The sequence below is a fragment of the Leuciscus leuciscus genome (assembly GCF_965113295.1).
Source record: "Leuciscus leuciscus genome assembly, chromosome: 14".
Taxonomy (NCBI): domain Eukaryota; kingdom Metazoa; phylum Chordata; class Actinopteri; order Cypriniformes; family Leuciscidae; genus Leuciscus; species Leuciscus leuciscus.
This window is the reverse complement of record NC_138738.1, coordinates 29,742,879-29,770,448: the sequence shown is the minus strand read 5'-3', so window position 1 is coordinate 29,770,448 and position 27,570 is coordinate 29,742,879. Positions and strand designations below refer to the sequence as shown.

Genomic DNA, 27,570 nt, shown 5'->3' with positions numbered 1-27,570 from the left:
AGGCACCCTATTAGTTATACTGGGCTACAAGAAGTCAGCTCCTGGCACTGAGGCTAACTACATATTCCCCATCTACAATTTAAAAATATGAAGAAGGTATATCTTCATATAGGATATGCTTTAAATAAGCTGCATATAAATAAGATACGCTATAAATAACAAAATGCAATAAAAGGGTAATCATATGTATGAGGTAAATTAAATGTCACATTGGTATTGGATTTAAAATGATTGGATATCGACATGTAAATATGAAATATCTTTCTGTCCAAACTATGTGGCGTAAATATAAAATATCTTTGTCCAAACTATGTGGCATAAATAAATACTACAATTAAATTTTTCGCCAACAGTGTCAAAAACACCGCCTTGTGTGCGCAACAGTATCCTCCTTGGACAAGTGTGTTCGTTGTGTGGGACCCGTATCTTCCTTCAAGTGGCTTGGCTATCGATGCACAGGTTAGATATTTAGTGAATTAGTATAGAGTGTAATGTGTTGTGCTCTAACCACTTAAATAGACCTGCAGTGTTAACATTATTTTACTCAAATGTGTTCCAGTTTGTTCAGGGGTCTGGCATAAATCCTGCCTCAAGCAAATTAAAAGAGATGACTTTAACAGCACAGCACAGGTGAGTATCTACTAAGTGAGTGTTGAACTTGAACTGGCTATAAGATTCAATCACCATGTCAAATAATTTGCTTTCTCACCAATTCAGGCGCAGCAGTCTCCTAAGGCTTCTGAGGATGAACTGCTGTCAGATCAGGACAAAATTCCACATCCAGAATTGGACCAAATATCATCTGATGATGCTGAGGACATGTCTGACAAGGAATACATACCTGATTCAGAGTCAGAATATGCTTTGTCACTACTTGCCAGTAGAAGAACTGAATGTGGCATTTGTGCCATAAATGTCTTCCTGTTTGCAAGACCAACGTCAATGAGCCACTACAGAGGACATGATTGTTTGCATGTTCATGCAAGCCAGTGTGGAGCAAAGCACCCTGAGTACCTTAGGTCAACGCAACTCAGGAAACATGTTGCCACACTCTCACAAGTCCTTAATTTAAAACACAATGAACTTGATCAGGTTGCAGATTTCCTGGGTCACGACATCCGTGTTCACCGCGACTTCTACAGATTACCAGTTCCCACAACACAACTGGCTAAGATTTCCAAACTCCTTTTGTCAATGGAGAAAGGAAACCTTTCCAGCATGCAGGGGAAGTCACTGGATGAGATTGAAATTGAAGGTTTGTACAGAAATTAGCCCTTGTAGATATTATCTGAGTTTTTGTTTTTTCCTTTGAATGTTAATTTATAATCATCTAGACTTGGCGTAGTCAGCATCCCTTTCCAAGAAAAAAAAAAATCACCTTTCATGTCCAAGTATGAGTCGAGGACTACTATTCAGAAATATAAACTTAAGTCTACAGTATGGCTGGACAGTAATTCAAAATTATGTTTGTGTAGGTGCAGTCGAATTACTTTAAATATGAACCTAATATCAGATTGTGTAATCATTTATCTTATGTGCTCATGGACCACATTAAACATAAACGCAGGTATAATAGCTCAAAACTACTCAAGTAAAAATAGTTACTTTGCAAAAAGTGGCAAGTACAAAACCAAGTACTATCTTTTCCTTATTTGATGTGGCTATTTCAACCACAGATTTTTATGTCCAGCTATTTATGAGAGTTTTACCAGAGCTGTAAACTATTTGAGTAAATGTAATTAGTAACAGTACAACTACAAAGTAGCCAAAAAGTTATGCAATTACAAATTACATTTTGCATGGCACCTAACTTTTTCTGCAGCAGTTTGTTTTTGCTATAAAGAAGTGATATTTCCATCTAAGTGGCATTGACTGAACTATATCTTGTGCGTTTTGCCCTTACTCACCCAAACTTGTCAACAAGTCTACTTTACATGAATGCGAGTGCATTAGTAGGTGCTAAATCGCAGACGTTTGATTTAGATGAAGTCAGGACTGCAGCCAGTGATGAGTCCAAAACCAGCACATCCAGTGCAAGTAGACTTTGACTATTTAATTTGACTTAACATAATTTTTTTTTATCCACCATATTGACAAGGCCTTTTTGAAGGATATTGGTTTACGTGTGGCCTTTTTGTGCACTTGAGCTTAACTGAGACTTGAGAGTTTGTAGACGTTTAAATAGATAGTTCACCCAAAAATGAAAATTGTCATAATTTACTCACCCTCAGGTTGTTCCAAACTTGTCTTTGTTCTGCTGTACTAGTCAATGGCTGGCAAGATCTGCTTGGTTAAAAATATATAAAATATCTATCTATGTGTACAGCAGAACAAAGAAATACAGGTTTGGAACAACTTGAGGTTGACTACATGAAGACAGAATTTTCATTTTTGGGTGAACAATCCCTTTAAGAGGCTGTTGTGTCGACCCTGATTTATTAGACTATTGAGGTGTTCAGTTTTATTTAGATTTTAGAAAATAAACATGACTTCTCATTTTACAAATCAATTGTTTCTTATTTTCACCTGCCTGTCTCAGGTGTCAAGGACTAGTGCATCTTTGAGCCTAGATTTAGTAGAAGTAAAATACTAAAGTATTGTTAATCACTTTTACTCGTATTGGTAACTTGTAATAGAGTAATTTATGCTGCAAGGTATCTGTCTTTTTACTCAAGTATGGTTTTCAAGTACTCTTTACACCTCTGAGTTTTACTAATGCCATTTTCCAGATGAGATTGCGTTAAGTGATGCTGAAGACAGTGGGAGCGAATCTGATGACAGCAACACAGATCTCACCGCATCAGAGCTTGGAACTGTGGAGCCTATGGTTTCTGACTCTACAACCACAGAGCAAGACCATGACATGGGAGACTTTGGTATGTTAACTCAATTCATAGTCACTGCTGATAAAATGTATATTTTCCTGTGACAAAAGTAACTTGTTAAATTGTTTTCAACAGGATCAGTGTCATTTGTGTCGTCCACAGTAAGTGAGAGTGTACCTCCCTCTGAAGGTAAGATTCAGATTCAAGACGTTTATTGTCTATGCACAGAAGAAACACAGTGGTTTATACCCTACAATGAGATTCTTATTTTGCCCAACTCCCTTAAAGGGATACTTCACCATTTTTTCATATTAAACTGTTATTCCCTTAACTAAGATGAGTTGATGCATACCTCTCTCATCTCAGTGCGTGCACTCAATCGCTCTGGCGCGCGGCGACAGTTTGATAGCACTTAGCTTAGCCCAGATCATTCATTAGGGACCAAACAGAAATGAAGCTAGAAGCGACCAAACACCTCCACGTTTTCCCTATTTAAATACAGTTACACGACCAAGTATGGTGACACAAAATAAAACGTGGCGCTTTTCTAAGCGGGTAAAAAGGATAACTGTAGTGTATGGCGGAATAGCACTGGGAGCACTTCGTCTAGGTGTAAAAAGCAGAGCCGGACAGTAACGGAGTACATTTACTTGAGTACAGTACTTAAGTACAATTTTGAGGGATCTGTACTTTACTCGAGTATCATTTTTGGGGAGTACTTATGACTTTACTCAAGTACATTTGAGAGGCAAATATTGTACTCTTTACTCCACTACATTTCTATCCATAACCGTGAGTACCCGTTACTTCTAAAAAAGAAAAAGAAAAATCTCGGAAACCCTCAATTTGTTGTTTCCCTCTCAAACGTGATTGGATTGTGCAGGCGCCACTGATTGGGACAGCCTATCAGCAATCACCTTCAGCTTTCCGCCAAAGGTCAACTCCATGGTCAGATTTAGATAAGAGACGAAACCATGGATGAAACAATGGATGAAGACGCAGCAGGTCCGTCCCGGGAATGTGCCAACCCGTGGCCCCACCTCGCCAGACTATTTCAATTTTCTGAACAAGTTAATGATAGTTTTCGCTTCAAGTGTTTGCTGTGTTTACCAATGTAAGCACTGTGGCAGTAGTAATGCAATATTTAGAAAATGTACTCTTGTACTCTTGATACTCAAGTACTTTTAAAAACAAGTACTTCAGTACTTTTACTTAAGTAGACATCTGACTGTAGTACTTTTACTTGTACTTGAGTAAAATTTAGCAAGGTGTATCTGTACTTTTACTCAAGTAATGAAGCTGTGTACTCTGTCCGCCTCTGGTAAAAAGTCACGTTGGTTCTAATGACAGAAGTGAGAGGGAGAGGATTTTTCAAGCGTGACTTTTTACTGCGCCAAGTCGAAGTGCTCTTGAGTCCCAAGTGCTATTCCGCCATACATTATAGTTATCCTTTTTACCCGCTTAGAAAAGTGCCATGTTTTATTTTGTCACCATACTTGGTCATGTAACTACTTGTGTAACTGTTTTTAAATAGGGAAAACGTGGAGGTGTTTGGTCGCTTCTAGCTTCATTTCTGTTTGGTCCCTAATGAATGAACTGGGCTAAGCTAAGTGCTATAAGTGTCGCCGCGCGCCAGAGCGATTAAGTGCACGTACTGAGACGAGAGAGGTATGCATCAACTCGTCTTAGTTAAGGGAATAACATAGTTTAATATGAAAAAACGGTGAAGTATCCCTTTAACATTATTATGCACGTCTTTGTGATGTATTCAACTATCAAAATGCAAGAGTAATCTTAAAGAAAGAGATATAAATGAATAGCCCTAAATTTAACTGTACTGCATTTGTACAAAACATCTTGTCTGCAAGGGAGCATATACACTTACTTTATTATCAGGAAATGTATACTGAATTTGAGGTAAAAGTAAAGTTACCTCCTCCTCTTCACATGTTCTCTTGATTGCCCATGAGTATGTTCTATTAATTCTCTTTTTAGCAAGTTGGTTAAAAGACTAAAAATGAATTGGTCTTGATGACTGAGTCACAACATGCCACAAAATCTGGAAGATTAAGAGGTTAAAAGTAGTATTAAGCTGATTGTTACGTACAGTTTCAATATCAAGACTAAACTTTCAGACCAAGTTCCAACACTATTTAGTTAACCTTATGAAATCAGATTTAAACTGAGAATCAGACCTTAAACCCCATAGTCTTGGTTTCAATTAAAATACGGTGTGTTAAAGTACAATGCCAAAATTACTTAAGACATGTTACTAATTATAGTATTACTTACTGCAATTAATTCAAATAGCAAAAGGTTTGGCCACATAAATAGATGAACAGCAGACATTCTAATAATACTCCATATTGTCCGCACTCTAATGTGGGCTAGTAAAGTTGGTGAAATCACATCGAGTGAGACACCAACTGATACCCAAAGTGAATTAAGAAAAGTAAACTGCAATTTCTTGTCAACTGTGGCATTAACTGACCTCATGTTTTGATGGCTTAAACTGGACAACACATTTAGTGATCTATTCATTTTTGTTTGCCTATCTTCCAGGGAAGTATGCTGATGAGGAACATGGATCCAGAAGAGTGGCAAAGAAAGTGTGGTCTAAGGCTGAGGTCGCTGCAGTAATGCGACACTTCAAAGGTCATATAAGCAGGGGAAAACTGGCCACCAAAACTGAATGCAGTCACTGCAAACTGGTGGAAGACCCCGTGTTGGCACAAAGAACAGTGCAAAATATAAGGGACTTTGTTCGAAATAGAGGAATAGCTGCAAAGAGGCAGTCAGAAAAAGAAAAGATTTAAATACACTGACAATTGTGGTGGTGTTTCTATGTTTGTGTTAAAGGAACACGCCGACCTTTTGGGACTTTAGCTTATTCGCCGTATCCCCCAGAGTTAGACAAGTCCACACACACCCTTCTCATCTCTGTGCATGCCGTAACTCTGTCTGACGCACCCACCGCTAGCCTAGCTTAGCACAAACACTGGAGGTAAACGGCTCCAGCTAGCATACTGCTCCCAATAAGTGACAGAATAACGCCAACATTCTCCTATTTACATTTTGTGATGTGTATAGTCACAGTGTGTATGAATAACAAGGTCACATGATACACAGCCATCTTCTAACCGTATACATACTGGGAACTATATTCTCATAGAATTAACTATATAGAAGACGAAGCACTGCTGGCTGGAGTGATTAGCACAACCCTCTGAGCGAACTCTCTGCTCCTCACCACGGGCTTCTCAGGTCCTGCGAGCAAATCCTTCCGCAGTAGCAGTGCTTCGCCTTCTGAGAATATAGTTCCCAGTATGTATACGGTTAGAAGATGGCTGTGTCTCATGTGACCTTGTTATTTGTACACGCTGTGACTATACACATCACAACATGTAAATAGGAGAATGTTGGCGTTATTGTGTCACTTATTGGGAGCAGTATGCTAGCTGGAGCCATTTACCTCCAGTGTTTGTGCTAAGCTAGGCTAGCGGTGGGTGCGTCAGACAGAGTTACGGCACGCACGGAGATGAGAAGGGGGTGTGTGGACTCATCTAACTCTGGGGGATACGACGAATAAGCTAAAGTCCCAAAAGTCCAAAGTTCCTTTAATGTTTTAAATAGAGGCCGTCACAAAAGCAAACTGTAAAACAGCTTTTATTTTATTTTATATATTTTTTTATTTTTTGTTATGAGCAACCATGGGTCTTTTGAAGTTGGGTAAGAATGACTTATTTTACCTTTTTTGCTCCATTCTCATTGTCATGGCACTGGTGTTGTGTGACAATCTATTGTTTAGCTCTTACAGGCTGTTATCTGGCTGTTAGTCAGTGTCACCAACTAACAATGGTGATGTTAGAGTTGTGCAATAAAATAATAATTCAAGTCCCATTAATGCTTGGTGGTGTCAGGTTAATGTGTATTTATGTTAATGTGTATTTATGTTAATGAGCAAGTGACGTCATTGTCCCTTTAAAGTCCCAATAATGTTTGTTTTGGTCCTTATAAGTCACATATTCTTCAAAAAGAGAACTGTCTCTATAAACCACAATAATTTTAGGGTGGTGTGTATCACGCTCTGAAGGGTGTATCTGAAGTCTAAAGTGTCCTGAATTTTTTCCAAATTTTTTTGAGTGTTTTAATCTAACTCTCATAGCTCTAGGACCTCAGGAAAGGGTAGTCCATCTAAACCACCACCGGGCCTGTTTGGAGAAAAAGTCTGGCTAATCCACATAAACCAGTATGTGTGTGTGTGTGTGTGTGTGTGTGTGTGTGTGTGTGTGTGTGTGTGTGTGTGTGTGTGTGTGTGTGTGTGTGTGTGTGTGTGTGTGTGTGTGTCTGTGTGTGTCACGGTGGAGGTCTTCTCCATTCATTGTCTAGCTGTACAATGATTTGCCTCACAAGTGAACAGCCATTAATAAGGCAGCGATATGTGTAATAGCACTCTCCAGTAATTGTTCTACGCAGAGAAAAGGAACGAGAGAGAGACAGGCCTCATCCCCACACCCCCATGCCCCCCACTGGGACTCCCTCGTCATATCTCTGACACTAGGAACATGTTAACTAATAGCTAATTAAAACACATTATTAATGAATAGCCAGTGCAATGAGATATGGGAAGCAGGCTGAATTAAAACATATCCTGCCGTCCTTGACAACAGCAACCTGAGGAATTCATCAGGGCCCACTGTGCCAGGCGTACCTTCAGTCCGAATAGGCCCAAATTATTCGATGGTTGTCGGTTAAAGCCCAAGGCAGTGCACCAATAGAGGTTGAATTGGGTTTGGAGGATTGGTGGTCCCTGTGTTCATGTTCTCCATCGCTTAATATTGGCATTGTGCTTTTGTTGAGCTATGGTTTCCATGTCACAACTTTCTTAAAATGAATAAGCATTAAAGGTTTTACACTGTTTTTCTGTTGTTTTGACTTATTTATATTCGTAAGATTTGTCAGTCACATATACTGTTCAAAAGTTTTTGGCCATTTTTTTTATTCAGTAAGGAAACATTAAATTGATCAAAAGTGACAGAAAACACTTTTTATTTTGTTACAAAAAGCTTTCTATTTCAAATAAATGCTGTTCTTTTGAACAGTTTCATTTAAATAATCCACCAAATCTATCATAGTTTCCACACACACACACACACACACACACACACACACACACACACACACACACACACACACACACACACACAAAAATGTATAAATAAGAATTACAACTGTTTTGAACAAGAATAATATTAATGTTACTTGAGCACCAAATCAGCATTAGAATCATTTCTGAAGTTTAATAGGATCATGTGACTAAATCATATGAATAAATTCTGAAGTAATCCAGAATAAATTACATTCTAAAATACATTACAATAGAACAGTTATTTTTATTTAAATGGTAAAAATATGTCACAAAGTACTGATTGAAAAAAAAAAAAAAAAAAAAAATTGGAAAAATCTTATTGACCCCAAACAGCCTGTGTGTGTGTGTGTGTGTGTGTGTGTGTGTGTGTGTGTGTGTGTGTGTGTGTGTGTGTGTGTGTGTGTGTGTGTGTGTGTGTGTGTGTGTGTGTGCGTGCGTGCATGCGTGCGTGCGTGCGTGTGTTTGTGTATTTGTAGTTGACCACTGAAGCCTGTCTGTGATGAAGTACCGGCCTGTGGCACTGAGACGTGTTAGAGTCATGGTAGAGAGGAAGTTGAGGTCAAGACTGGGGGTCAGGATCAGCCATTAAAATCCAACTTTAAAGTCCGGCATAGAGTCCAGGAAATAGAATTACAGGCTGCTTCCTGTGAGTTAGTGTGTGCACCTCTGAGTATTGGGGGTCAGGGCAGGTCATTCACACCCTACTGAATGCCCACTGAGGCCTGTCTGTTTTAAAATGCTCCTGTGGTCTAACAGTTTGTTACATTCACACAGGCATGTTTCACTTTTCATTTCACAGCTCGAGTCCTGCTCATGATGTTTGATACATAGTAATAGCACAGTAATAACATTATAATAACTACATTTTTGCGTTGATTTGCAGACTTTTTTGTAAGTTAATGGAAGTAAAGCCTCTCTCTGCTAAAGTGTCTGTAATTTTACTCTCCTTGTTGATACAATTCTCTTTTTAACTCGCTGCTTAACTACCATAGTACGATGCATCGTTGAAGAAATCAACTAGCTAGTCAAGACTGTTTCCCGAAACCGTATTGTCACATAGTGGTCGTTCAACCACGTTGGTTTATGACGTCACGCACGTGGTGGAGTAATAACTACTTTTAATGAATCTGTTTGAGATCGAATCAACGCTAGATGTTTTGCTATAAATTACAGACATGGCATCTGAGGACTATTTATAATTTTTCTCAGTTATTGCTTTATTTCCAGATTCAATCATAGGCTCGTTCTTAAATAGTAGAGCACGTTCACACATGCGCAGTCTTCAAAAACTGTGCTTTAAATCTCTTGACAAACTAAAAGATGTAAATTACATTTGTATGTATTCTAAATAAAAGACACAGGTTGCACTGAATATCAACTTGCTTATTTTGCTCAAGATAAGGATTTATTAAGTCTACATGTCATGCAAATTAGAAACTATGCTTCTAACCACAGGTGGAGAGCTGTAGTTTCAACCACACAACTTTGCGATGCTGTTTGCGAATGTCCGTTAGAACAATGGTTTCGGGAAACACTGACTCATTGAACTATGCTGAACTACCGCGTCATAGCTTATTACCATAAAGTTGATCTGACTTCAACTCTCCTCGCCGCTCTCACCGTCCAAGACGCTCCGCACTGCCTTCGCCAGAGCTCGCCGCCGGCTCTCATTGAAAATGAATGACTTCCGGCCACTTTGACGCTCTCGCCGGCGGCGGTGTGAACGCACAGTTAAAAAAAATTATTCAGCACAACCATTTTCAATTGTGATATTAATAAGAAATGTTACTTGAGCACCAAATCAGCATATTAGAATGATTTCTGAGTGATTTGACACTGAAGACTGGAGTAATGATGCTGAAAATGATGCTTTTTACAGCATTTTTGATCAAATAAATATCCTTAGTAAGCATAAGAGACTCTTTCAAAAACATTAAAAGAAAAAGTGCTGTTCCCAAACTTTTGAACCGTATACAGACAGGATTTGATTTCTCAGAGTTATTCAACTTAGGTTATCTATTAAAAATAGGAAATGTACTCTGTAATTTTTACTGAGCTTGTTTGAGAAAAACACTGACTTGTTCAAATAGGATGTGAAACACAAATTTAACAGGGGAACAGAAAACAAATCTTAATAAAAAAATTGTATTGTTTGGGTGCTGAATAATTCATTCAAGGTATCCAGCATTTCTTCAGAATTTGGCTGCAGAGTATTCAATGTCTTTTTAGACTTCAGTTTATGTTAGAAAAACTTGTTTTTTAATATGTTTGGTCAATCAGACTTTTTCCAGTAGAGGCTGTAAGATTTCTTTAGCATAAACATTTCGTCCATAGCGCCAACTCTTCTGACTTACAGACCGTTATGCTCTTTTTGGTTGCGAATAACATGTAAGCCCTTCTAACCAGATCTGTTCAGCAGGTTGTCAGGGTGAAAACATGGCAAAGTGCTTTAAGAAGACATTCAGGTTAATGTCAGGAGAAAAAAAAAATACAGGACACAGCAGAAGGAGAGCAAACGTTCAGTGACTGCTTTAACACTGCCACTCTGACCTGCTCTGTGCATATATTACAGACCGTCTTTAATGATGGGGTTAAAAGCATGACAGCCGAGAGATGCTGCATAATGACGACTCAGCACTTCCAGAGGACACCTCTGCAATCCTTCTTAGCCTGCCTGTCCCATGCCAAAACCACACACACGTATACACACACCGCTAAACAAGCACAGATATTTATCATTCTTGGATGGTGTTAGATTATAGAGATGTTCATGTAGAGACAGACTGGCAAAGTGAGAGGAAGAAAGATGGAAGGGGCAAGGGAGAGAGAAAGTAAATGATGGATGTCTCAAAGTCCTGGAAAATCCATCTTGGAAATACTGTGCAACAACAAGGACATAAGCAATAAGGTAAAAATCGTTTGGACACAGGTTAAGCTGAGCTGTTGACTTTAAGACGATGTGATTAAACTTCTTGGCCTGTTTACAAATGGTTTTAACAGGCGTCTTAAATGCATCTCTGGTGACCACTGATCAGTCTCAGATTTCATGACTACATTCATCACTTAAGGGAGAGCAGGGATACTTATGACTCTCAATAAATGAAACTGTTCATTTGTTCCAAAAATAGCAGTCAGTTTGAGAAACAATCGACATAGTTATTATTAAAAATCCTGTTTTGATTAAAACAAGATTGGATCTCATTTCACTACTTCTGAAGTTGATTCCAAAATGGAGTATTTAATATTCTTTGCCTGTTCTGTTATAAATAATATAACAATAAAACATGTGAAATGTGTAAAACATGTATCTAATTGCTTTATTATAAAACATGCATAGATATAAGTGTATATAAAAAAAAATTAAACCAGCAAAAAAAGCATTTAAACCAGCCTATACCTGTTCCGGCTGGTCTGTTGGCTTGTTTTAGGGTTTTTTGGAAACTTTTCAATTTATATAATATACTTTTCAATATATAGATATATATATATTTATTACATGGCTTGGTTGAATTCTAATGTAGAATGGGGTCTGTAATTTCTTGATAACAGACCGCTGCTAAGGATAACACACCGTTGCCATAAAAAACGGAGCGTTGCTACGGACGCAGGATTCCAACCGTAGAGACATAACGGACTATTTTCTTTAGCGGAAGCAATACAATCATTTTAAAATCAATAAACTCCTTTTTAAATCAATATTTTTCATCAAATTATTGATTTATATGGTAGGTAGCCATGTAATAAGCGGGATAATGTAGACCGAGGCGGTTGTTATAGCGAATACAACCTCCTCGCTCTACATTATCCCTTACATATATACTGTCACTGTAAAATAAAGTTGCTGCCTTCAATTTATAAGTACAATCAACTTGGATGTTTATGTCATTTCAACTTAAATTACATAAAAAAATGAGCTGAAAATTGCTTAACTTATTTTGATTAGTTAAAGCAATGTAGAAACATATGTTTTCATAACTTATTGATCATATCATTTTTTTTACAAAATGAGCAGAGGGCAACATTTCATCTACAAACTTAGCTTATGAAACTTAACTTCAAATTATAGGGTAACATGTTGGAGTCAGTCCTACTGAAAACGTTGTGGTCTTGTGTTTATTTATTTATTTATTTAAATCTTTTGTCTTTGACAGTGATTTCATGTTTTGTAAGTAGGAGGACTTAAGATGAATGGTTGACAGGATGAATCGAGACACGCTGAACATTTACACTGCAAATAGATATGGCCACATGTATCCTTTACCACCTCCAAAAATGGCTTGAGTAATTCAATGCGTCTCGAGCACTTTGTACCTCATTAACAGTTGCATTTAGTGCAGTCCACTTGTTATCGGATCAGACAGATGTTAGTTCCAGGTGTAAATGAGGTCCTAGAGTCTGACATCATCACACACAGACACACAAAAAACACCCAGAAATCAGGCATTAATTAAAACTAGATTTCACATCCATGAACAAGCAGACAAGAACACCACACTTGTCTCACACATACACCAACACATACAGACTGTAGGCAGATTGATGTGGGTGTTGATCAGTAAATCCATTCCTCCCTCACTTGGATCCATACAGCTCTGCTCAGCACTATACACGGTAATGCCTGCTCCATGGGGTCAAAAGTCACGCTGTCTGTCCGCCGTCCTCATGGTAATCTCTCCCTCCCCGGGCGCTGCCGCCACAACTATATTAAATCACATCTGACACACCTGAAGCTCCATCTCTTCATCCATATTTCATCTCTCTCCATTTTAATAGCACAGCACTTTTATCTTGATGTATTTATTAACTGCTCCCTGGGAAAAAAAGGAACTTTGGTGTGGAGAAGAGAGGGTGGAATGAGGAAGGTTTGACAAGTTTATGGAGTAAGAACAATGCCCATTCATTTCATAGTGTGTGTGTGCGGCACTTGGCAGGGGGTTTTGGATTGGTGTTGGTGTGGATCTCTTCTAGTCGATAAGCTCCTGAGCACCTATAACTTCAGCTCTGGACAGTGACAGACTGCAAAGTGGGAAATGTAGGTAATGGAAAGCTAAATAATTTGAATGTACGGGTCAATGACAAATAACTGTGTCCATGATAAAGAAAAGGAAAAATCTTTTACAATGTAATAAAATCTTTTATTTACACCTTGAATGAATGTAAATGTACTCAATCATCTTAATCTTAAGGTATTAAGATTAAGGTAATTTTATATATAAATTATTCATTCATAAATATTTGGGTAGTTGGACCACATTCTACAATTTGAAATCTTGCATTTAAATAAAAACACTGAAAACAAAGTGTTCAGTACTAAAACAATTGAATAAACCGTTGCCTTAAAATTATTAAGTAAATAAAAGTAATGCTTAATTGAGAAAATAAGTTATGTGAACTTGACAATTCCACATTACTTTTTTTTTTTTTTTTGATTAAGCGACGTTTATTTACTTATTAGTTATAAGGCAACGGGTTTCCAACATTTTTGTTTTTAAATTAAGTCAACTGATCACTAATTTACAGTGAATGTATGATTCTTTTTTTAATGTCTCTGCTTGTTGCACCGTAAAGACTTAGAATAATTTTTATCAAATGTAAGGAAGCAGTAAACCAAAAAATTATTAATAAAAACGAGTATTTCATACATTTTCTGGTAAGGAATTCCATTATTTTAATGAGGCTTTTTCTTAACATACAGATAGTGTAAAGATTACGTTTGTTCTGTCTGAACCTGTTCTTGTTTGTCCTAACAATTAGTTTAATCTTCCTCCACCTGTGCCTGTTTAGTTCCCTCATTCACCTTGTGTATTTATACTCCCTTTTCTGTTCTATCCTTTGTCAGTTATTGTTGAATGTCATGCTTCTTGTCTGCATGTTTGTCACCAGTAAACTCTATGTGAACTATATTCAGTCTTCAGTATCTTCCTTTTTTTTTTTCTCTTTTTTTTTTTTTTAGTAGTAGTAGTTTTAATTATAGTTTTAATTAATAGAGGTACACCACCATTTGTGGTCACCAAGACCAGCCAAGACTGCATTTATATGATCGGGAAATACAGAAGAAGAAAAAAACTGTAATATTCTGAAATATTATTACACTTTAAAATAACTGTTTTCTATTGTAATATTTTAAAATATTATTTATTCTTGTGACGCAAAGCTGAATTATCAGCAGCCGTTAATTCAGTCTTCAGTGTCACATGATCCTTCAGAAATCATTCTAATTCAATTCAATCATTATAATGTGCTTATTTGGTGCTTAAGAAACATTTCTTATTATTATTGTTGAATACAGTTGTGCTGCTTCATATAAAAAAATATAAAAATTAAAAAAATAAAAACTACTGACTCCAAACTTTTTAATGGTAGTGTATATTCAAGTAATTGTTGGTGTGAATTGGATTTTTAATGGATTTGAATAAATAATTAGGTATGGACACAAAAACATTGACCCATGTGAGGTTTCCAGTCATCATTTTTGGATAAATATTTTGCTGCTTGACTCGGATGTTGACATTATTGTATTTTGGTTACCTGAGCATAACTGTGCTATTGTTTTGGCATTCCGTTCATGAAAGGTTACTATACTCGATTGTAAAGCAAAAACGATGTATAAACTGAATGGCTTTGCACAATTTGCAACAAATCATTTCTAAGATTTTAAACAATACCAGTTCATTGTCTAGTAAGAGACTGCACTATAGTTCTACCTAATTCATAATTGACATGCATGAAAGTGCCTGATTTTTTTTGACAGCAAAAAAAAAAAAAAAACTGAATATTTTTTTAGGATCAACAGAGCTGACTTGTCCTTCTCGGCAGAACTCTATTCATCTGCCTTCCTCTCTTTATTTTTAGATTTCTTTCTTTTTCCTGCCAGCAGTATTCTATTCAGGAGTTATGACTGAAGATGTGTGTGTTTTGAAAGAGAGTAACAGGGAGTCAGAGTGATTTTTTCAGTGACTGAGCGAGTACATCAGCAATAGAACAGCATTGAATGGATCTTTGTATCTTGTCTTTAACAGGAACCCATAAATTGGTCTATAAATTAAAAGCTGTCCAGCAGTGTAGCAAAGCCAAGGTCTAAACCAAGCAGTATCCAGTACCATGGACCAAAACACAAATCCAGACAATGAAGTCTGACACCTCTTCATCATGTTGTTTTAAAGACAGCTTCATCTATTTCTTATCAGAGCCTTATGTTTTTATAGCTTAGAGAATTTTAAAATATGGTCATGATAAACATTGTGTTTTACTGGAGATGTATGGTGGTGGCAGCACAGACCTGTGAAGTGAGCGTTACAGTTGGAGACAGATCGCCAGATCTTCTGTGACATGCCAGTCGGTACTGATTGATTGATTGGATTAAGCGCTAAGGATTTTAATCACTGATCAATTTCCATTTGCCACAATCAAAGGCCTAATAGAATCCTAATGGAATGCATTCGATGTACGTAATCTGTAAGAAATCCATGTGATCGAAAGTGTGTAGGTGTGTGTATATGTAATGATTGGTGAACTAAAAAAAACTGGGGGAAGCTGGGTCCATATGCAGTTATTTTATTAACAAAACATAATAAGTCAAACACAAAAACCAGTGAACCAGGAACAGAATGTTGGGGTTTAAATACACAAGGGGTAATTGGCAAACAAGACATGTCTGGGAAAAATCAAAGAACTAATCAACATGGTACAGAACAGGAAATAACATAAAAGTCCACACAAGACCAGTGGAGCACAGGCTGAGATCATGACAGTATATTTGTACTTTTGTTGTTGTTGTTGATGAGACTGCAGTATTGTAGTCGTTTTATTATTATTATTAGCATTAATGTAATTAGCATTATTGTTGTTGTGCGATGAGTCCTGGGTTTATATTGTGTTCCATGAAAACAAAAATAGCATTGGTAGAGGATGGCAGAATATTTAGTTTAAAACAATTCCTTTAATGCAGTATCATTCAGCTCTGAAATTTGAATGTGAATTTAAAGAAACATTTCCATAAAAGGATAAACCAGACTTTTTGAAATATAACAACCCAATCTCACGGCAATTCGTACGAATTCATTAGGGAACTATATAGGGTTACAATCACAACATGAGACATTTCGTACGGTTGCATTACAAAAGTCTAACAGGAAGTAAATGCAATCGAGAACATAGGAAACTCCTTTAAAATAACAATTGCAGATTAAAACAATATTACTATAAGACAACATTTAATTTGAAACATTTTGATTAGAGAAAGGAATTACAGACTAAAACAACAACTTTTTTCATGTCAGAGGTTGAGTGGCATGGCACCATCTGCTCAAAGTGGTAAATTCACCCATATGTTCACTTAACTGGGATATTGTGGCAAAAGAAGACAAAAATGAATATGTCCAGTATGTTAAGACACACACTGTATGATACATTAATATGAACTGTGGAATGACCCAAACGACTCAGTTAGACTGAACAAAATTTTAACTTGTAGATAAACACTTTGCTTTTTTGCCTACATTAATTGTGCACCCAAATTATACTAGATGTTTGGAAGTTTCATTGAAAATGCACATGGCTCAGCAGTCTGAGAGGGCATGTGTCAGTTTATGACGACATGATGCTGCTTATGTTTGTGCTAGTGTGCATTATACTTTGGTCTGCATCACAGTCGCGCACCCTATTGCTCTCGTTACCTCTTTTCATCAACTCTGACAGACAGTTCTGTCCGCTGTGCTATTTTCTCACTCTCCTCTCATCCTGTCATCTTCCCGCTTTCTCTCTCTCCCTCGCCCGCTCTGTCTCTATGATCACTCTGTTGCTCTCTGCTGTTGTCAAAAACAGTCAGCAGGGGGTTCTGGGAAGAAGTAGGCTCCTGCTGGCTCTGTGACTCACCGGTGAAGAGAGGTCGTCCAGACGAGTTGTGTATGTATATGTGGAATGGATATGAATGTGTGCAGTGGAGATGATCAGAGGAAAAGAGTGGGCCGACCCACTGTGGCTAATACTCAAAAACAATCATCATAACGCTGCCCAAAATGGGCACACACGGGCACATATTTGTTTTTCTTCCAAAATGGGGACTTTCCATTGACTTCTATTGTTTTTCTACTGAGCTAAAGACGTTTTCTACTGTTTTTTTCTTAGCGTGATGGTGTATCTTTTTTCTTTTTTTTTTTTCTTTTTTTTGAGCTGAAGGAATAATCAAATTCACAGCTTAATGGTCATCACCTGTTTTTGTAAGTCTAATTTAGTTTAGTAAAATGGTTCATTTAGATGGTTAATCCTAATAAAAAGATTAAAAAAATAAATAAATAAAAATAATATAACTGATATAATAACTGATTAAGAGTCCATGTAGTCTGTTGAGTACAACATCTTTAACTAGGTGTTTTACATGTTTTAAAAAAAAAAAAAAAAAAAATCCTGTTTAGGTTTGATACTGTAACCCTAATTGAGATTTTGATATTCTAAATTAGTTTTTTTATTATTATTATTCAGAACCCCAGCACTTTTATATATATATTATTAAATTATAACAGCCTGTATATTTGGCTAGTTTTATATATATATATATATATATATATATATATATATAAAACATATTTATAAAACTGACATTGCACAGACAGATATAGCACAGATATAACACAGAAAAAATGAAAAATCAACTCACGCCGGCATACTAATATTTTATAAGTGTCTCTTTCTTGGATATTAATGTGATACAGATCCTCAGTTGTTCACCCCTGTCCCTGCCATAGACTCAGCATCTCTCATCAACCATTTCTCTACATGAAATCAGAAAGACATTTCTTCTATTACTGAAGATTTAAATTTTCGAACACTTTGGTAAAAGTAAATAAATCTATCTTGACACTTAGTAAACAAGGCATTGATACATAAATTCGTCTGATTAATGTAAATGTAAGTAGAAAAGAAGCACCCTGCTGTATGTGTGTGTGTGCATACATGTCATTCCCTCATTCTGTGCATCTCACGCTGTGAGGGTTTGTGGAATGCAGCCATATTTATCTTCATACAGTCATCAAGGCTTGATGAACTTTTTTAGAAGAATGGAAAATGTATGGGAAAAAATCATAGTTAACAATTAAATGACAGTTGGAGAGAAAAACATTCATATTTCATAACACATTGTCTCTAAATATACAAATAATCTCACTCTATTGTGTTTCGTTATGTAATGAATTTGATTGTTTAACTCAGTCAAATGCATGTACTGCTTATTTTGTAATATCATGTTCTGGTTTAAGAAGTATGGAAGTCCATTTCCACCGAAAAAAAAGACATGCTTTGGTAAATGATAATTACATAATTGTGTGTGTGTGTGTGTGTGTGTGTGTGTGTGTGTGTGTGTGTGTGTGTGTGTGTGTGTGTGTGTGTGTGTGTGTGTGTGTGTGTGTGTGTGTGTCTGTCTTTTCTTGGGTGAAGATGGCCTAAATTAATCAATAAAGTAATCTCACTAAATAAACAAGTGAAGAATAATAGTAGTAAAACAGTTGCTTTAAGTAACTTCCAAAACATGAAAGGTTAATGTGGTGAAGTAAAAAGTGAATAGAGTGAATATAATGCCTAGGTAAAATTAACTGGCAGTATTGGCTCACATAAGAAAAGCAGACCTGTGAAGTACGACTCATGTTTTACGAGGCAGTTAATCATACGTTAGGCTTCCCCTTCATTGCTCATTACAGTTGGTTGCAAATCATCAGCTTTGTAAAGGCTTATTATTCTAATTATGGCCTTATATACCCTGTTATTGAATACCTATATTACAGAAGACACGCTGAGCTTTTATAGATGACTCTTTATTTGTGCTACAGTGTCCTCAGTATGTCAGGCAGTGGTGCTCTACATTCCAGCTGCCAAACACAGTGGTACAGTGCTACTAATCTTTCCCGGAGCAAGCCATGAAATATAATCTGGTGTGTAGCACTGGACTGGACCACTCAGTCGTTTGCTGCTTGGAAGGATGTGTGTGTGTGTGTGTGTGTGTGTGTGTGTGTGTGTGTGTGTGTACAGGGGTTTCCTCAAAGACCCTGACAGCAGAGAGCATTACAGCCAAACTGAATGAGGTCTCTGTATTCGGTAGGGGCTGTTGAAATAGAGGAGGTAGAGCTGGGAATCGAACAAGAGCGAAAGTGTGTGCACACAAATACTCATTTACGGTCTTCACGCAAACACTTAAAACACACATATATGCGGTCGATATGGTATGAGTCAATGGCTTTGGTCATTAGCTAATTGGAATTTTACTACTTACAATATTCAGGCACAGCGGGGCATATCCCAAAGGAGAAGAATGTTTATTTTCCAAACACAAGGGAGAGAGAGAGAAAGTAAGACATAAAAAAAAGTGTCTGAAATGTTTCGGCTTTAAATGCGACTGAGGGGCTTGGAAAGTTTCTCTGCGCTGATAAAACAGGCCTGCATAGATAAAATGCCTGCACGCAAGTGCACTTTGTACTGTTTCCTCTTCGAGCGCCGGGGGCTCGGACCCTTAGCCCCTCATTCTCCAGCCTTTATGTCTCAGGACACCCCCCTCCACCAAAGGCATCTCTCTCTTTCACTCATCTTTTCTCTCCCTCTCTTCTTCTGTGGCTAGTCTCATGAAAGCGAAGTGGTGTGTTGTCGGTGTGGTCGGCTCCCCCGGTGAGCAGGAGGAATGGCTGCGGTATTGATCGGCCGGCTCCCTGGAGCTCCCCTTTGGGGGGTGGAGGGGTGGGGGGACAAAAGGCACTGCCACACGCGGCCACCCCTCAACACAAACAGCATCCCCACGGTGATGCATACAGAGGGCCATCTTTGTTCCACGCGTCAAGCGTTGGCTTTTATTTACCTTCATCTTCTCTCTCTCTGGCTCTTCTCATGGAGTTCCAAAGATTGTTTTCATTCCATTGTCTCTTTGAATTGCTGATGCAGAAGTGCAGCGCTGATAGCCCGGCGGCGAAGGGGAGATTGGGATGGGATGGGATGGGATGGGGGGGGGGGGGGATGACACAGAGACAGGGAGAGAGAAAGCTGGAGTTTTTTGGAGAGGGAAAAGTCAGGGCTTGCCCCTTCATTCCTCCCTAGACCTGAAGGAGACCATCTGGGTCACCTAACTTCTCTGAGCCCCTCTCAGTGGTGCAGCACTCGACCAATCGCACAACATGGGCATGGGACCTGCGACCGGTCGGGTCAGCAGAAGCTCTCAGACAGCTCCGTGCCCGCAGGCAGGCTGAGCTTCTTACGCCCCGCCGCCAGAGCTGTTAAAACAACCCGAGTGATTTACATGCCGGCTTGGATGTGAGCAGCACTTTCATTGATTTCCATCTGCCTGCGCCCCAGTGTGGAGATCACGGCAGCAGGCGTGATGTCATGCAGATGAAGCTCAGATAAACAGCAGCTGAAGGTCACGCTCTCGCTTTTCTCGGGAAACCTGTGAGTGTCCGCTAGACTGGGTGAGCTTTTATCTCTGCAGGGAAGCCGTGGAAGCAAGCAGGGAGTTGGCTCACATGGGTTGGTGTCAGGACTATAGTATTTGTAGGGTCAGTTGATGTATTTGAGTCCACTAAAGGAGTCTTCACATGAGTTCTTGGTTCCAAAATCTAATGAATTGCCCATCGATGTAGCATTTCAAGGCATTGTATGCCACTGTTGGGGAATAACTAACTAAAATCAGCAACACTACAAACTTTACTACATTAGCCATCACAGTTTTCACAATAGTGTTTTCTATAAACAAACTACTTTATTGAGTAGCGGTGTTGTGCAACCAAATGCTGCATCGGCACATTGTAAAAAAGATACGTAAAATAGATCCGGTTTAAAATAAACCCCTGACAATCCTTGGTTCAGTTATATAGTCATGCAATTTCATGCAAGATGCCAGCCGAAGCAATAGAATATTGATTTATAAATATTTTAATATTGAGATATTGAAAATTGACAATAAATAGCTTAATTAAAAATACTTTTTATTATAATGTTAGCTTAACAACATGCTAACATAAAACTCTGTCGGTGCAAAGAGCTACAGAGTAGTTCAAGCTTAGATGACAAAACGTTTTCAGTGTAAGATACTGTACATTTCAGCGTGGAAACATCATTACATGACATCAGAATTCAGTTGGCTTGCCAACTTTGGCCTAAAGAAGAGCTCATGCTGTGTTCCTGTCCGGTCACCGTGATTTTGCCAAGTAAGACGTATTTTGTTGATCCTGGAACAACATTCCAGTCGGAAACTTTTGTCCTAACCTTATCCCTACCCCTAACCCTAACCCTACCCATAACATCCCTGAAATCAAAGGGAAATGATAGTGTAGAAGCACCTAACCCTGGTTGTAAGCCTAAACTTGACATACGCTGTAAACTTGTATGTCAAATCTGATTGGTTGATTGGAATGTTGTACAGGACAAAGATGTCGATTCAGGAACATGTTGTACTTGGCGAAATAACGTTCACCGTTCCAGTCCACAGAATGCTTCACTCCTCAATTTGGATCAGAAGTGTCACAGGCTGTTGTGACTGGCTTCAGATTTGGGTGTATCCTACAAAAAAGAACATTTTGTAACCCAGCCCATTTTACAGGCGCACATCCCCTCCCTAGTACATTGAATATGTCTGTATTAACAAAACTGGCAGTAAAATCTCACAGTTCTCTTCCATCAAGCCAGGGGGGTCAATCCCCTCTGCATACACAAGAGCAAAAGAAACCAGGGCAAATGAATTAATGAAAGTACTAACCCTGTTTTTTCATTCCTTCTATCTCTCCTACCAGCAGCACAGGGAAGCTGGGAACATTTTAAAAGACCAGAGATGAATTGTTTGTGTTGAGGGGGCAAGATATTGAGCGAGGAGGTTGAGGAGGTGAGGGCAAAGGACTATGCGAGTGGAGAAAATTGAAAGACTGCAGGAAATGCAAGGATGCAAATAGCCACAAAACCTGAGAGAGCGCTTCCACCGTTGCGTATATATATAGGGACCTTCAGAAGGAAAGGGGGGGATGGGTGGCGTGTTTGCGAGCTAGAGGGTAAGACAGTAAAGGCTGTGAGGATGTTGAAGGGGGGAGGTTATTAATTTTCAGTGTGCAGTAGAATCCAGCTGGTAGCTGCGACTTGCTTTCTGGTGTAATGAAAATGGCCAGAGTGGAAGATAAATGGCTCGTAAAGAGGGACCATTTAAATGCAGTGGGGCCCAATCTGGATGGTGACTAATCTCAGTAACCCCCCTCTTTTTTTTCTCTCCAACTCGTTTATGCATTGCCCCACCAATGGACTCTCTCTCTTCTCCCTCTCTCCCTTCTTTTCTTCCTATCCCCATTCCCTCTTTTCCTCCCTTCTGCCACGGCTGCTGCTGCTGACGTCCCCATGAATTGTGGTAAGGTCAGAGTTCAAGGCTTGCAGAGAATTATCTTGATTTATGCGGGCGCAGGGCCGGTAGCAGAGCGAGCGTGCCATCCGCCGCCGGGGCTGGGCGCCTGTTTTACGGCTCCCCAGCGGCAGGGCTGCGGCAGCTCCGTGCACGGCTGAAGAAATGGGCTGCCGCTGCACCTGCCGTTTTTCATCCTTTGCGGGTCGAAGGTGTATGAAATATCTCTAAAGCGCCTAATAAGTTTCTGAAAAACGTGTTTTTAAAACAAATTGATTTTGATGCTTTATGAGGCCCAGGACCTGCTGCAGTTCTGTGAGAGTGACTGAGCGTGTCCACGCGTGTGAAGGAAAGAGAAAGTAAGATAGGAATTTTCTCCACAATGTATTGGGTCATGTGACAGCAAAGAACACTACAGTTTATCACCTGTGGAATGACAGCTATTCACAAGCTGTGATATTTCAAACCATTTTAGCCCTACTTATTCATGTACAGTATATTACTACTCATACAAATACCACATCCCACAGTGCCATCATGCTGGTCTGAGGGTTGTGCTCCAATCAGAAATTAATTGGGACTTCATGAATTTGAATTGAGGTATCAAACAGGATGTTAAATTACAAGATGAATTTGAATGTAAGGAAGAAGAATTAAATTGAATTAAAATTTGAAGAAATGTATGTAACTGTAACTATTACCATTACTTCAGTCTCCAGTGTCACATGATCCTTCAGAAATCATGAAATCATTCTAAAATGCTGATTTGGTGCTCAATAACCATTTCTTAAAATATCATTATAAATATATTTAATATCACTTTTGATCAGTGTAATGCATCCTAGATGAAAAAAGGTATTACATTTTTTTCATAGAAAAAAAAACTTTTGAACAAGAAATTGCCTGTATTGATTTTTGTTTTTAGCAAAAAAAATGATATGCACTGATCTGCCTGGTATAACACTGGGTCCAAACAGAATGCGTATGTTCGAGTGGGAAATGGAGAATGGGGGTTGGGGTTACAAAGTCTTACGCAAGCAGGTGTCAGCTGTCACTCTGAGTCTTTCCAGGGAGTTGGAACACGCAGGATCAGATCATCATGATGAATTCAGATGAAATCACAACAGAGAGGAGGCCAAAACCCACCTCAACAGCCACTTTATAACGCTACGATGCGCTTTGAGTCTCAACTCCCGCTGTGATCCTCCATTACATTTCCCCTCGTGGCCATATATGACTGTGTTTATGTCGCATGTAAAGATGAGAGTTCTCATGTCAGATTTATCATTCATAGAGTGCTCTCGGTGAGAGGCCCATTGCCGTTTATGAGTCCTGCAGCAATGTGCTGTCAGGGACATCCAGCCACAGATGTGTGTTTTGGCCAATGTGGTGACAGCATGACATGAAAATGGATTTGTTCTGTGCTGTAGAGGTGCAGGGGAGGGGGCTCAGTCAGCCATGCAGCTTTGGTGTAAATGCTCCCAGAATGGGGTGCCTTCCCAGCATGCCCCACCTGGCCCTGTGCACCTTTGGTGTCTGTTCAGCCTCTAACTCTCCAGCCCACATAGCCAACCAGACGGTGGAGGGGTCAGAGGTCACGTTGTGCAGTGCGCTTCTTATTTTTCCTCGCTCACTAGTCTTGACAGGAATCTGTTTACCTATCCCTACGGCAGCACTTCCTGTCTGACACGTTTGGGAGGAAAGGAGCTGAAGAAAATGGGAAAAAAAGAGTAAAAGGCAAAATAAAGACAGAGACAGGTGGGGGGAGAAAGACAGAGAGCTCCCTGCTTCTATTTAGAAGTGTGTTCGAACCGAAGACTTCTGAGGACCTTATGAAGTGCGCTGTCTCTGTGCGAGAGCAATAACAGGCAAAGTGAATCACGCTGACTCAGCTCCTGCGTTTGGATTTTCATTTCTTCTTCCTACTCGGCAAACACGTCAGCGCCTCCCCTCTTCTGGCCGATACCAGCCCGCCCGCCTGAACGAGCACAAGCCCCTGCCGAAATGAAGTTGCCTCTACGCAAACCTAATTTTCCCTCCAGAAATTTATGAAAAGCATTACATTTTCCTCGCTGCATAAAATCCATGGGATAGGGTCTCTAAAGGAATCAGAGCCGGGAAACAAAAGACAAATTGGATTTGCGTATGTGGACTCTGACCTGGGGACGGGAGGGAGAAAAAAAAAAAAACTTCCATGCCTTCTAGTCCTCCTGCATCCTATTGCCAGTGTTCTTTGGGGAGTGTTTGATACAATTGTACAAAGCTTGGTGGTCTGTCTCTTTCTCTCTCTCTCTTCCCTCTGTCTCCATGATCTACAGTACACAAAGGCAATGGATGGCCATGAGTGGTCCACTAGTAGTGCAGCCTGAGACTTCAGACCAATTACTCAGTCCCGAAACAAGCTATTCATATCCAGGCTAAAACTGTGCGATAAGGCATTGTGTGATACAGTAGTTGGAGGCCAGTGATTGAATTACGGGGCATCCCCTGTGACTAAGCGGCTGTAATTAAACTGTAATTTAAGATTACATTATTAAACGGAGGCTTTATTACCACGCATCCCCTGTAACCTCACCTCTACTGCTATATCCTTATCAAAACCAAAATGATTAAGAAAGTGAAAGCGTTCTCATTGTCCGGCTGTAACAGTCTGCTGGAATACGATCCGGACTAATGAGACATAATCTAATTGAGCTTTTATCTATTGTAACAGACCGACAGAGGTGGTTATCGACGCCGATCATTCCCAGCGGCAGGTGGAATTCCGTTGGACTCGAACTGAGATTCCACAATACACTACATTATAATGCAGTTTGGCTCGGTTTTGAACTTTTGAGCTCTAAAGTGGTCATGTGTTAAAGGGATAGTTCACCCTAAAATATAAATTCTGTCAGCACCCTCATGTCGTTCCAAATCCCTTTGACTTTTTTTTTTTTCAGAGGGACAGAAAACGAGAGGTTTTGAAAATGTGTTGGTTGTTCTTTTCCAATTACAGTTAATGGGGAACGGAGCTCTAAAGGTAGGCGTATTCACCCAATAATGAAAATTATTTTATCATTAACTCACTCTAATCTCGTTCCAAACGTTCTCGTGGTCAATCAGCAAAACACAAGTGATTTTTTTTTTCTTTTTTTTCTTCCATTGAAAGCCCAGGTAACCAAAACTTCTAAGACCCCCCCCCCCCCCCCCCCCCCCCCCCCCCCAAAAAAAAGGTCATTAAGGCATTGTAAAACAAAATAAAATGAATCCAGTGGTTTAATTCTAGCTTAGTTTAATCAAATTTAGTTTAGGCTTTTATATATAATCGCACATACATATGAGTCCATCACATGGTAAATGTGGAAGCTTGTGCGTCAGGCGCTATAACAATCCACACTAGTTCTCTCGATACATTAATGACCTTTTTGGTTCTTATAAGTTTTGGATATCTGGGCTTTCAAGGGAGGGACAGAAACCTCTTTGGTTTCCTTCAAAATATCTTAATATGTGTTCAAAGATTAACCAAACTTATTGGTGAGTATATGACAGAGTTTTCGTTTTTGTGTGAACCATCGCTTTAAAGGTGAACTAAGTAACTTTTTTTACCTTAACTGAACAGCTTCGGAGTCATTGGAATGGTTATATTACTTATTTCGGGTTGAATGGTGGTCGTTTCGCACCCCCCTGGTGCCCGTGAGCGGAAAATACGCACTTGCAACTTTGAGCCGGCGGGCCGCCGGCCGCTGCGTCAGGAAGTCTCGCGTGATATCAGGTCTCGCGATGTAAACAATTGCTTTACGGCCAAAAGAAATCTGCTAAAATGCTGTCATTATTGCGCTCCCTCACGCTGTCCGAACCCGAATGAAGAAGACGTTTTAAAGAACGTCCCGTCTGCTTTGATGTCGTTGATCTATAGCCTCTGGTGTCTGAGAATCACCAACGAGTTTTTACGACAGTGTTGTCAAATATCTATTCCGAAGCTGTGGGGGGAGCTCTAGAGAGAAACCTGCGAGCAAAAAGCGAGAATACAGCGAAGAAGTCCCGAAGCTACTGAGTGCTGCTTTAAGCTCTAAGGTTTTTATTTTATTTTATTTTATTTTATTTTATTTTATATACATGTACCTATGCATACAATGCACTTGTCATACATTTTGGGTTCAGTATAGTTCACATGTACCCCGATTTACTCTGTACAGTTAGGTCACACATGCGCCTTGTTGTTTTTTTGGGGGGATTAATTACTTAATCGAATTTCAATACTTCGAATTTCATCAACAGATGAATAGGCACACCGTCGGTTTTTTGTAACTGCGTGTGCTTTGTACTCTCAGGTCGCTCATGCACATTAAATTGCAGTAATTCGTTTATCCACAATGTGGCAACCGTGCCCTGGGGGCATCGATTCACAAGGTAGTCGAAGAAAAATTGCATAAACAGAACAGACCGGAACGCATTCAAGCTACAGCTACAATGGAGGCCTAGATGAGAGATTGTGCGAAGAGGTTAGAAAGTACCCTCATTTGTACATGGCGTGTAAGAATACAAAGATATTTACATGGGTTGTAAGTAACCAGTGGGGATAGATTGCTCAAAACTGCGCATGCGTCGAACACATGTGTACGCGTACCAGTCAAAAGAAGTATACAAAAGAAAGCTGTGTTCGACAGCTTTAGTTGGTGCACAAGGTGGACACACTGGCCTAGCTTTTTGTTTCACAGACAAAAAAGAAACCGAAGAGACGGGTTAACAATAATTGATGCCCATGTTGACAAGAATTTGTGTGAAGGGGTTATGCTCTATCCATCTACATAGACATGACAGTGACAAAGTTTATAGTGTGCATGTGTCAAACAGCTGTTTTCACACACACTATCAAATGGAGTATACTTTGAAAGGATTTTCATTCTGCGCTTCACATGTGCGCTAAGCTTTCAAGCCAAAACTTGAGTGTGCTTTGGGCTTTACACCTCAAAAAGAAAGCAAAAGCTCAATATAATAACTTTTGACTCATTCTCTGTATTCCATTCCATGATAGCTTTCCGTGGTAAACAAACCAAAATTTAAGTCATTATTCACTAATAAGCATACGCTCCAGTGCTAACTGGAGTTGATTTGTGAACAAACATTTCAGATCATTTTTGTGATAGATCAACCAATTCATTGAAAAGATCCAACTCAGAGCAATTCATTACAACTTAGACATCATTCCTGCCTCATTAACACTTAAATGAGAGCTAGGGTGGATATCAAAATTTCAGTGAAGAACA

General features: G+C 39.1%; 1 protein-coding gene across 1 annotated transcript; it reads left to right on the top strand.

The window, feature by feature from the left end:
- The first annotated feature begins 328 nt into the window (after nucleotides 1-328).
- On the top strand, nucleotides 329-7,107 carry LOC309474417 (uncharacterized protein). The gene is made up of 6 exons (XM_082136995.1): nucleotides 329-459; nucleotides 560-630; nucleotides 718-1,255; nucleotides 2,730-2,876; nucleotides 2,961-3,014; nucleotides 5,388-7,107. Exons 3-6 carry the CDS (start codon nucleotides 820-822, stop codon nucleotides 5,639-5,641), a joined length of 891 nt encoding a protein of 296 aa, XP_081993121.1. The 5' UTR covers nucleotides 329-459; nucleotides 560-630; nucleotides 718-819; the 3' UTR covers nucleotides 5,642-7,107.
- The last annotated feature ends 20,463 nt before the right edge of the window (nucleotides 7,108-27,570 follow it).

What these genes read in the sequence shown, in the direction of transcription:
- LOC309474417 (XM_082136995.1), top strand. Translation starts at nt 820, where the DNA reads ATGTCTGACAAGGAATACATACCTGATTCAGAGTCAGAATATGCTTTG. An exon ending in CCATGACATGGGAGACTTTG is followed by an intron (nt 2,877 to 2,960) that starts GTATGTTAACTC and finishes TGTTTTCAACAG; the next exon opens with GATCAGTGTCATTTGTGTCG. An exon ending in GAGTGTACCTCCCTCTGAAG is followed by an intron (nt 3,015 to 5,387) that starts GTAAGATTCAGA and finishes CCTATCTTCCAG; the next exon opens with GGAAGTATGCTGATGAGGAA.